Source organism: Panthera pardus, unplaced genomic scaffold (genome assembly GCF_024362965.1).
Source record: "Panthera pardus isolate Hobbes unplaced genomic scaffold, ASM2436296v1 HiC_scaffold_6, whole genome shotgun sequence".
NCBI classification, from domain to species: Eukaryota; Metazoa; Chordata; class Mammalia; order Carnivora; family Felidae; genus Panthera; species Panthera pardus.
This window is the reverse complement of record NW_026526991.1, coordinates 10,123,066-10,133,143: the sequence shown is the minus strand read 5'-3', so window position 1 is coordinate 10,133,143 and position 10,078 is coordinate 10,123,066. Positions and strand designations below refer to the sequence as shown.

General features: G+C 56.6%; 1 protein-coding gene and 1 long non-coding RNA gene across 3 annotated transcripts in view; one reads left to right on the top strand and one right to left on the bottom strand.

Annotated features, from left to right (window-relative positions):
* The first annotated feature begins 2,903 nt into the window (after window positions 1–2,903).
* LOC128774928 (uncharacterized) lies at window positions 2,904–8,807 on the top strand. The gene is made up of 3 exons (XR_008419457.1): window positions 2,904–2,998; window positions 7,200–8,103; window positions 8,523–8,807. It is a non-coding gene; the product is annotated as an uncharacterized LOC128774928 (long non-coding RNA).
* MOV10L1 (Mov10 like RISC complex RNA helicase 1) overlaps window positions 6,021–10,078 on the bottom strand; it is a 72,061-nt gene continuing 68,003 nt past the window's right edge. For both annotated transcript variants that reach the window (XM_019447272.2, XM_019447273.2), the window contains exons 23-27: window positions 8,309–8,458; window positions 7,378–7,485; window positions 6,656–6,793; window positions 6,474–6,565; window positions 6,021–6,278 (exon numbers count right to left, since the gene is read on the bottom strand). In XM_019447272.2, the coding sequence (XP_019302817.2) occupies window positions 6,269–6,278; window positions 6,474–6,565; window positions 6,656–6,793; window positions 7,378–7,485; window positions 8,309–8,458 (498 nt within the window). In that variant the 3' untranslated portion in view covers window positions 6,021–6,268. The remainder of the gene's footprint in view (window positions 6,279–6,473; window positions 6,566–6,655; window positions 6,794–7,377; window positions 7,486–8,308; window positions 8,459–10,078) is intronic.

Sequence of the window (10,078 nt, the reverse complement as noted above, 5' to 3'; positions counted from 1 at the left end):
TTTGTTTTATGGTTTGTAGTTTTTTTTCTTTGTGAGACCTCAGAGGCATCCCAGTGTCCCTCTAGGAGCAGGACAGCTTACCCTCCACACTCATTCTTCCATGGCCTTCAAGCAGATATGTTGAAATGTGCTTCATTTCGGTGTTGCCGTGAATTGGTGAAGTAATCTATAATCTGGAGATTTCAGATGACTGTACCAGAAGATTGCAACCCAAGCAAATTCCATAGGTAGTATTACTCCTTTAGCAGATACATTTTTAGCCGGAAGACCATGTGTGGAGGTAGAAATGCAGCTCAGATTTTCTCCATAAAATAAGCTGGTTTTCCCCACACTGTTGACTAAGCAATATATCCTTTCTCAGACCACCAGGTGTCATCACCACATCTGGAATGGGTTTGTCCTTGTGATGGCTTTGTCATATACCAAATATATGGACCGGCAGGTACCCCTTTACTCCTTCTCAATGACAATTTAGGTACTCATGACCTTTACTTTTCCACATATACGTCTCAGAAAGACTTTGTCAAGTTTCCAGAAAGGAAATCTAGCTGGAATACTGAGATTGCCTTGAAGGTATACTAACTTGGGGACGACTGAAATGTGTACAATTGTTAAGTTCTCCTATCTATGAACATAGTATGTTTCTTCATTTATTTAGATCTTCTTCATATACTGTCATAAAATTATAATCATTTCTCTGTAAATATTGTTGCATGGGTTTGTTAGGTCTTGTCCTAGACATAGTTTTTGTTTCTCTGTACACGGTATCCCATTTTCTGCGATGTGTTTTAGCTGGTTAATCTGGTGCAGAGGAACGCTGCTGACCTCGGTGTGATCGCTGAGTTGGCCTGTGGGCATCAGCAGGTTGTGGAGTGCAGTCGTGGGGGTGACCCTGCATGCTGTGAGAAAGGCTAGGCTGCTGTCCTCCCATCCAGCGGGGGAGCGTCTGGACATCATGGGAGGGGCACCCAGGCAAGCTGAGGCCACCCCCCACCGCCCCATGGCAGCAGCTGTCTTACTGCTGTCCTCGCTCCCCAGCCTGGATGGGGCTGGGGTGGGGGCCAGAGCAGAGTGTCCGGGGATGATACCCCGGGCTGGGCTCAAACCCTGCAGAGACTTGGAGCCCAGCCCTCCTTTGTTCTCTCCCCAGGAGAATGTGCAGGAAGCACTGGGGACCAGGGGCTACTGCTGTCCTCGCCCCGAGCTGGCTCGGCCAGGCTGAACTGGAGGGATCGTGCTCCACAATCCTGTCTCCAGGGAGGACCACACTGGGGAACAGCTTGCCCGGCTTGTGGTGAGAACATTAGCATGTGGCTTTTCACACACGGAGGGATTCTGAGAGATCGAGTGACAGTACTGTGGCAAACGTTTAATCCACTCATCTCTGTAAAGGCAAAACCAGAAACCAGAAACCGAAGGAATGATGGACCCTTACTGCAGCTGTAAGCCGTGCTCTGCCACAAACACGGACAGTGTGTTAACCGATGCCTTCCCAGTGCAAGTTTACTTCTGCGTTTACTCACGAGCACCTACAACACACGTGTGTCATTTTGATTAAGTACTTACGGTAACTAAAGAACAAGAATCCTGGTGAATTTCTCGTTACCAGGTTCAGTCTTACGGTTTCACGGATCAAAACTAGTGTTTCCCTCAGGGCACCTGGGTGGCTCAGTCAGAAGAGTGCACAGCTCTTGATCTCGGGGCTCAGAGTCGGAGCCCACGTTGGGTGTAAAGATTACTAAGAAAAATTAACTTGAAAACAAATGGCTGGGGGGGGCGCCTGGGTGGCTTTGTCGGTTGAGCATCTGACTTGGGCTCAGGTCATGATCTGACCGCACGTGAGTTCAAGGCCCGCGCTGGGCTGTCAGGCACAGAGCCTGCTTCGGATCCTCTGTCTCCTTCTCTCTGCTCCCTCCCCCACTCTCTCTCAAAAGTTAATAAGCATTAAAAAAACCCACAAATGGCTGCCTCAATACACATACTTGGTCTGGAGAAGAAGCAGAGAGTGAGCAAGAGGCCAGGTAGGAACCAACAAAACAGCACAGGGTCATTCTACCCCACACTGACCATGGGCTGGCTGGGAGCTCTGTTCCCGTCTGTCCCCTCATTCTGGGGACTAGCAGCCACCGTCCCAGGGGTACAGCTTCACACCTCTGTCATTTCTGCTCATTCTCCAGGAGCCAAAGCTCATGCCTGGGGCATCTGTGGGGTGTGGGCGGCTGGCACACACACCGCGTGCCCCGGAGAAGACGGTCTGTGATGCCCTCAACGTTCAACCCAGTACATTTTGCAATGGATATACTTGGGCGGGCAAAGTTCTACGGGAAGGGGGAATAAGGCAGAGCATCCAGCCACAAAGGGTCAACTTGCTGGGTCTTTCTTAAGTGGACCGGGGCACTTACCACGTGCTGGGAACCAGTAGTTTTAAACAAGAAGAAAAACGGTAGGCAACTTAAAGTAAGTGACAGTACACGGCTTCCAAATTTCCTTTCCAGGATCCCCAAGCACAGAACTTAAACCCAGTGCAGGCCACACCTGCCTGCAGGAACCTCTTCGCTCAGTTTCCCCAGGAGTCCTCGCTGCTGTAGGTGGCCTGGCCTCCTGTAGGCGGGGACTCTGTCAAGGGCAGACCCCGTGCGCTTTATCCTGTGCTCAGCAGAGCCTCCGGCTTGGTCACCGGACCTGGCCTCCCACCCCGTCTCCTGCCTGCTCCAGGCCCAGCGAAGCTGCACTCGGTGCCCTCCTGCCCAGGTGCACCGAGTCCTCTGCAGAATGACCCCACCTGGTCTCCCACCACCCCCGATAACCCCTCTGGACCGTTGCTGAAGAGCATCCTGGCCTGGGACACACCCGCCCTCCGAGACGCCAGCCCGGCTCCTGGCTGCCTGCAGGACCCTGATTGCTCTGGCGCCTGCCTCTCCACAGTACGAGCCCCGCACCTGTGGCCTCTTGCAAGCGTGGACATCCGGTCACCGCAGAGCCGGGCAGGGCTGAGCAGGTGCAGACCTTTGGCGGGGGGAGGGGCGGCAAGGGGTTGCAGCCCTGGGACGCAGTGTGGGTGGGAGCGAAGGGTCAGTTCTGGGCCCACAGTCTTGGGGGTGGGGACGCAACAGAGGAAAACGCGGCCCCTCGGCGAGGAGGGGCAAGGGTGAGGCCCAGTGGGTGTGATTTCTGTGGGGGTGGGGCCAGAGGGCAGTGGCACTGGGACTCCTGCAGCTGTCCCATGAGGCCACTCAGAGTGCCTGGCTCTGGGGCAGCCAGTGCAGGAGGCCAAAAGTGTTTTTTTTTTTTTTTTTTTTTTCTGTTTATTTACATTTGAGAGGGGGCAGGTAGGGGCAGAGGGAGACACAGAATCCGAAGCAGGCTCCAGGCTCCGAGCTGTCATCACAGAGCCCGCATGGGGCTTGAACCCATGAACGGTGGGACCATGACCTGAACCAAAGTCGGACGCTCAACCGACTGAGCCACCCAGGCACCCCCACAAGTGGGTATTTCTTGAAGCAGCAATACCAGCACGTTCTCCTGTCGTGACAGCTTTGTTCCTGGGTGCAGCCCCTTTGCCACCAGCTGACCCACAGCACGCAAGTGTGAGGGGTCTGGGGTCAGGAAAGCCCCATCCTCGGGCAGGGCGCCAGCATGGGCTCTGGGCTGCACCACTGGGGCTCCTGTCCCCACCTGTAAAGCGGGAGGATGGGATCTCCAGGGCGGCAGCAGTGGGCTGAGGGACAGAGCCTTGATTAGTGCCCTGAGGTCCTGAGGTGACCTTGGGACCCCCAATGTGGGCAAGGTCTTATCCTCCTCCCCTCCCGCCCTGTCCTTGTCCGTTGCAGGACCAACAATTCTCATTTGCCCACCTGCAGCCTCTGAGGGGCTGGTGTCTCACGTGGGTCTGAGTTCAATGATTCCAGAGGAAGGGCGTGTCTCTGGCAAGGCTGGTTTGGGTCTGCGGCAGACACAGCTCGGGCTCCCCATGGCCGGTTCCCTTTCCCTCCCGCTGCATGACTCCCTCTTCCTGCCACAGCCTTGGGCTCTGGCTGGTGGTGGGGGGAGGGGGCGAGAGGACATGGGGGGTGGGGGGACTCGAGCCGCCGCACAGGCCCCAGCTGGGCCCGATGCTGTTGTTGCCACCAGAGATCCTTGATCGTTTTATCCCTGATGGCACTTTGTACATGAGGTCGTTGCCCCGTGTTGCCTGAGAGCAGAGAATTCTCACTGACCCACGAAGGTTTCCAACTGCTTGCTTGGTGAGGCTCTGGCCGCTCCTGTGGAACAGTGGTCCCTGAGGCCCAGAGAAGGGCACTGGGTCCCACGCGTTCACCGCTGCCCCTTTTGCCCCTGGAGTAGCAGGAGCAGTGCGGGACAGGGGCCTGTGCGCCCATATCCCATTTCTAGGACAACTCTGGGTGGCATCGTGGGGCCGCACGGGCCCCAAGTAAGCCCCTTCCACAGGCCGCAGGGGGTCAGCGTGTGGGGCTGTCACAGGCAGGCACGCACAGAGGTCTGAACCCCAGGCTCGCCTCCCCACGGTGGGGCCTCCACACAGAGCATCAGGGACAAGTCCCAGACGTCCCCGAGGCCTGGCCTCTGCTCCCGCCCTGTGAAGATGTGCTCCATGACCAGAGAACTCGGTCCCTCGCTCAGACCAGCTCTCAGTGTGTTTTTATGCATGTGATCCCTGCCCTGCCCAAGAAGTGAGTGTGCAAGGCAGTTTCTGGTCAGGCTGCCTCCACTCCCAAACGGCTGTTTGCTCTTGGTTTATTCAGGAGCATCCAGGGTTCCAGAACCACCACCAGCGACCAGCTCCCAGGGCACCTTCCCCAGATCCTGAAGCCAAAGTTGAGAAAAGACACACAGACCCTTCCGGAGTGCTCTGCCTGGGCAAAAGACCCTGGGAGTGAGCAGAGGACCCGCCCAAGGCCCAGACCCTCAGGAGGCGGATGTGAAGGTCTGGGAGGGAGCAGGAGCCCTCACGAAGCCAGAGGAGTATCCCCATCTGCCTCCAGGAGCAGACGCCGCAATAGGGCAGGCCCCTGAACCGTGGGAAGGGGGAGTTTGGAAGTAGGTGTCCCCGGGAGGGGCGGTGAGCACCCAAGAACCTCATGTTCTAGCGACAAGGCCTGGCCCTGGGACCTGCACTGCTGGCCTCTGGCCTGGGCAGGACAGCTGAGCAGCAACCCCACCCCCACCCCACCTGCCCCTGGGCTGCTTGCTGCCCTGTCATGTCTGACTCTTCCTGGGAACAGCTGGCCTCATGTCTGGTGTGCGTGGGGTGGGCCCTGCCTGGGCCTCCACACACTCCCCGTGCAGGGCATCATCCTAGCTGCCTTCCCGGAGGAAGCAGTCATGTATTCTAAACACAAGGGGGACTCGGAGCCTCAGTAAGGGGTGGTACGGCCACCGCAGGCCCCCGTGTCTACGCAGTGGTCTGTGTCTTCACATGGGGAGTCCTCTTGGGCACGAGGGCTGGGGGTCATGGGCCTCAGTGTCTCAGGGTCTGCTTCTCATGGACGGTAAGGGTGTCTGTCTGGGCATCTCGGAACCCAGGGCTCATCCCGTCTCCTGTGTAGGCTGCTGTGCACCCCTCCCCCCACCCCCCAACTTCACTGGAGGCACGGCCAGAGACTTCATGACTTCACTGGGCTCCTGGGTATGTGGGTCCCCAAGCCTGGTGCTGTTCACACAGGCGCAGACCCCAATGTGTAAATGCTGCCTGCCCTTCCTAGAAATGGGTCCCCGAGGATTTGCACAGATGGGCCACCTTCTTGGCCAGAGGGGACGGGTCCCACCGAGCTGTACCAGGGTTCTGGGTGAGTGGGATGCTGACCCCACTTCTGCATGGCCACCCATCCCCAGACAGAGCCCCCATAGAGGCCTCGGGCTCTACACGGCTGGCAGGTGAAGGGAACACTGGCTCAAGGACCCGGAGAATGTCTGTGAGCCTGAAGGGATCAGAGGCCACACGGAAGCACAATTGCTTCCCAGCACCCGGTGCATTTCGAGCCGGAAAGCCACACCAGGTGTCCCATGTGCACATTTATTTTGGTGATGGGTTGTAGTAACCGTCCAGTGGCAGGAATGGGCTGGTGTGGGAATAGCAGGTTCCATCGGACCCCGTGGCCCCTACGCTCACGGCCAAGGCTAGGGTACAAGGCAGGCTGCAGGGGCCCCAGCACAGAGATGGGGACAGCAGCTCCCTGTGGTGTGGCGCCAGGCCCACCAGCCCTGCCTCACCAACTGTGGCTGTGGATCCGGTCCTGGGGGCGCATGTCTAGCCACAGCTGCACGTGGGGAAAGGGGAGGGGGCCAGTGAGCTGGGATCCCCACAGCAGCTCAGGCTGGAGGGCTGGGGGCTGTGGCCTCTTGCAGGGACCCCAAGCGATCCGCATTATCCCAACACTGGACAGAAAGCAGGTGAATGAGGTGGGCTGGCAGGGAGGGGCAGGGCAAAAACTGGAGGACAGACCAGAGCTCACTCTGGCAGCGACTGCAGTTCGGGAGGTAGATCGCACCCCGTGTAGACACCGTTCGTAATGCTGTATTCCAGTAATGCACCAAAACAGGGGTCCTGTTGAAACACCGAAGAGCCCGCCTCAAAACCCCAAGCCGTCCCAAGCGGCACCTTCTACCCAGGCCCTTCCCTCCTCGGCAGACTCACTTTGACCAGAACGTGAGGGTTTCCCAGCACAATCAACAAGGCTTTGGGTCTGGTGATTGCAACATTAAATCTTTTTGAGTTGGACAAGAAACCCAAAAAATATCTATCGTCTTCAAATCTGTCTTCGTTTGACCGCACCTAAAAAACACGAAAATGAATAAAGGTGGTATCATATCCATTTTTTTGGCATGGAAAGAAACTCGGTATTTAAAAGCATTTAAAACTATTAAACATCAGCAGAACCCCATTTTTAGTTAAAGAAGGAAAAAAACACCAGTGGTGTGGAGGGAGCCTCGTCACCATCGTCTACACAGGAGACCCTCTATCTCTGGGTGTAGAGTTGTAGGCGATTCTGACTTTCATCGTCATGTCTGACTTTCCTAACTTATCTGCTGCTCACACGTTCTGTACAAAACATGGAGTTTTGACAGTCACAGCGGGTTCTCCTGGGGCGGCAGCATCGAGCCACCGTGGCCCGCGTGAGGGACCTTTCCCAGCGCGTTTACTGCTTCTCGCTGGATTTCAGTTATTTTTTTGTCTGCAGGTGTCGCGTCTTCTAAAGAGCTCCCTGCAGTTACGGCTTGACAGGGCTCCGGAACATCTCCATCCTGCAAGTGGTCGTCTGTGCTACCGACCAGCCTCCGCCGCTTTTGACCCGAAGGACATGAACATCAGGTGGTGTCACACACACCGTCACCCCCACTCAAAACAGGAATACCTACGGTGGAGATGATGACGACCAAATATTCTTGCCCTTGAAACTCCTCTACTGATCCAACCTTTATGTCCATCAGATCAACATTTCGCAAAAGAATTTTGATTTTTTCCACCTTTGAAGCAGACAAAAAAGGACAGAACTTTACAAATTTGACCATCTCTTTACATATTTAAGCATAAGCCAGATATTAGCCAACATGCACTGTTACTTATCACTTCCAAATCGTATTTCATCTAAGTCGATTAGGACACAAATTCTGATTTCAGACACGGTGCACTGGGGAAAGGAGAGGGGGCAGAGTGTCTGGAGTGACGTCTCCCTCTCCCCACAGGTGCACATGCCTGCTGCTGGGCGGGCCTGGCCATCTCAGTGGGGACGGCGCTGGGACCCACAGCCGGGCAGGCTCCAGAGCGCCACACCCCAGGGGCCCGAGGGGCTGGACAGAGGCCTGGAAGCAGGCTCTGCACAACAGCAGCCGGAAGGCAGGGACAGACGTCTTTGTGAAAGAGCCAGCTCCTGGGGGAATGGGAACGGCTGTCACAGAAGCAGGATGCCGGGTTCTGGATTGTGTGTCTAGAGACCAAGGTCTCCAATGGGTGCTGCTGAAGTAAAAACCAGTTTGCAACCTTGGAGAAAAGTGCGCAGAAGACGGAAGCTCAGTGCTAGGGGGAAGCTTGACTGTCCCCCAGGAGGACGCGGATGGTGGCCCACTGCCCGCTCCCACTGCCAGGTAACCACAGATGGAGCGCCCCGGCCCCCGGGAGCAGGGTCTGAGGGTCCGAGCACCAGGACACGGGTGTGGGGCAGGCTCGCGGGGCAGGGAGCGGGTTAGTGCCGGGGGCGCAGCGGCTGTGGAGGGACTTGGTGCCCCCTGAGGGAGCTGGTCTCCACCCGCCTCCCGGACCCTGTGAACGCAGCGGTGGGCGGGTCCATACCTGCTTCCGGTAGGGTGTGATCACACCAATGTCACTCGCAGACACCTGGCTGGAGATGCCCCTGGCCAGGAGGCAGCAGTAGCGCATGACCTGGACGGCTTCGGCCGCGTTGAACCAGGACGGGCTCCTGCCTTCACGAGCTTCACCGCCCTGAGTTACAATTCGGAGATAAGAGAATGGCACACCCAGCCCCCAGACTTCGTTTCCTCAACAGGTGCTGCGAAGGGGGCTACGAACAAGGAAGGAGCAGAGCAGGTGTCGGGATACGGCACGCGTGAGGCAGAAAGGACGCCCGTGCTCCTGCAGACCTCACACTCCGCTGGGCAGACTAACTTCAGTCACGGTCACGTCCGCCACGGCGGCAGCAAGGGCCCCGGCGGAGAAGGGCTGCTTGGGGGCGGCCTGCGATTCACTGACAGGAGTGGATGGGCGGTGATGCACGTGCAGGAATTGCCAGGCAGAGAGCAGGGTGCTTGGCGAGGGTGGGGACGCGGGCCCTGCCGGGGAGCCACAGGGCGTGCTACAAACAGGAACAAGCAACCGGTGCGGCCCAAACCTCGGGAGCCGGGGCCAGAGCAGGGCGGCGGCCGGCTGCAGTCAGGCAGGTGAGCGCGCACTCGGGGCCCCCCTCCCTCCCCACGTGTAGGCCTGGGCCCTCTCAGCCAGCCATCAAAGGAGCGTGCCTCCGACACACACGCACGCACAGGTGCTCAGCGTCACCGATAATCAGGGAGACACAGGTGAGGGCCACAAGGTCCCGCCTCACACACGGTTTCTACGAAGAAACGAAACAAGCGTTGGGGAGGATGTGGAGAAACCGGACCCCTGTGCTCGGCCGACGGGAATGTAAATCGGCACGGTCACTGTGGAAGACGGTGTGGCGGCTTCTCAAACAACGACACCGGAAATCCGATGTGATCCAGCAATCCCACTCGAGGGTCTCAGAGACATACCGTATGCCTGTACTTTGCAGCATTCCGAACAACAGCTACAACGCGCAGGCGACCCAAGTGTCCGCGAGTGGATGGACAGATAAACCAAAGACGGTCCGTCCGGACAATGGAATGTTATTCGGCCTTAAGAAGAAAGGAACTTCTCACACCCGTGTCCTGAGGACCTTGTGCTGAGTGAAATAAGCCATCACAGAAGACAATACTGGAAGACTCCACTCATAGGAGGCACCTACAGGAGTCAGATTCACGGAGCCAGAAAGTAGGTGGTGGGCGCCAGGGGCCTGGGAGCAGGAGGGGCAGTGAGTGTTTAATGGGGACAGAGTTTCGGTCTGGAAAGATGGAAAAGTTCTAATAACTGGATGCAAAACAATGTGAATACGTTTAACACTACTGAACTGTACATTTGAAAATGGCTAAATTTTATGTCACATGTTATTTTGGCACAATTAAAAAAAAAAAGAGAATACCAGACACAGCAATTGGAATGTATTAACCTTGAGGATGTTTTTTGCTGTTGTTAAGCCGTACGTAATTTACCTGGGGCAGAAGGAGAGGGAGACACAGAATCCGAAGCAGGCTCCAGGCTCCGCACCGTCAGCGCAAAGCCCGGTGCGGGGCTTGAACTCACGAACCGTGGCATCGTGACCTGAGCTGAAGTCGGACGCTCAACCGACTGAGCCACCCAGGTGCCTTTTTAATTTTTTTTTAAAGTTTATTTTGTAATCTCTACACTCAACATGGGGCTTGAACTCACAACCCCGAGATCAAGAGTTGCATGCTCTTCTGACAGAGCCAGCCAGCTGCCCTGTAATTTATC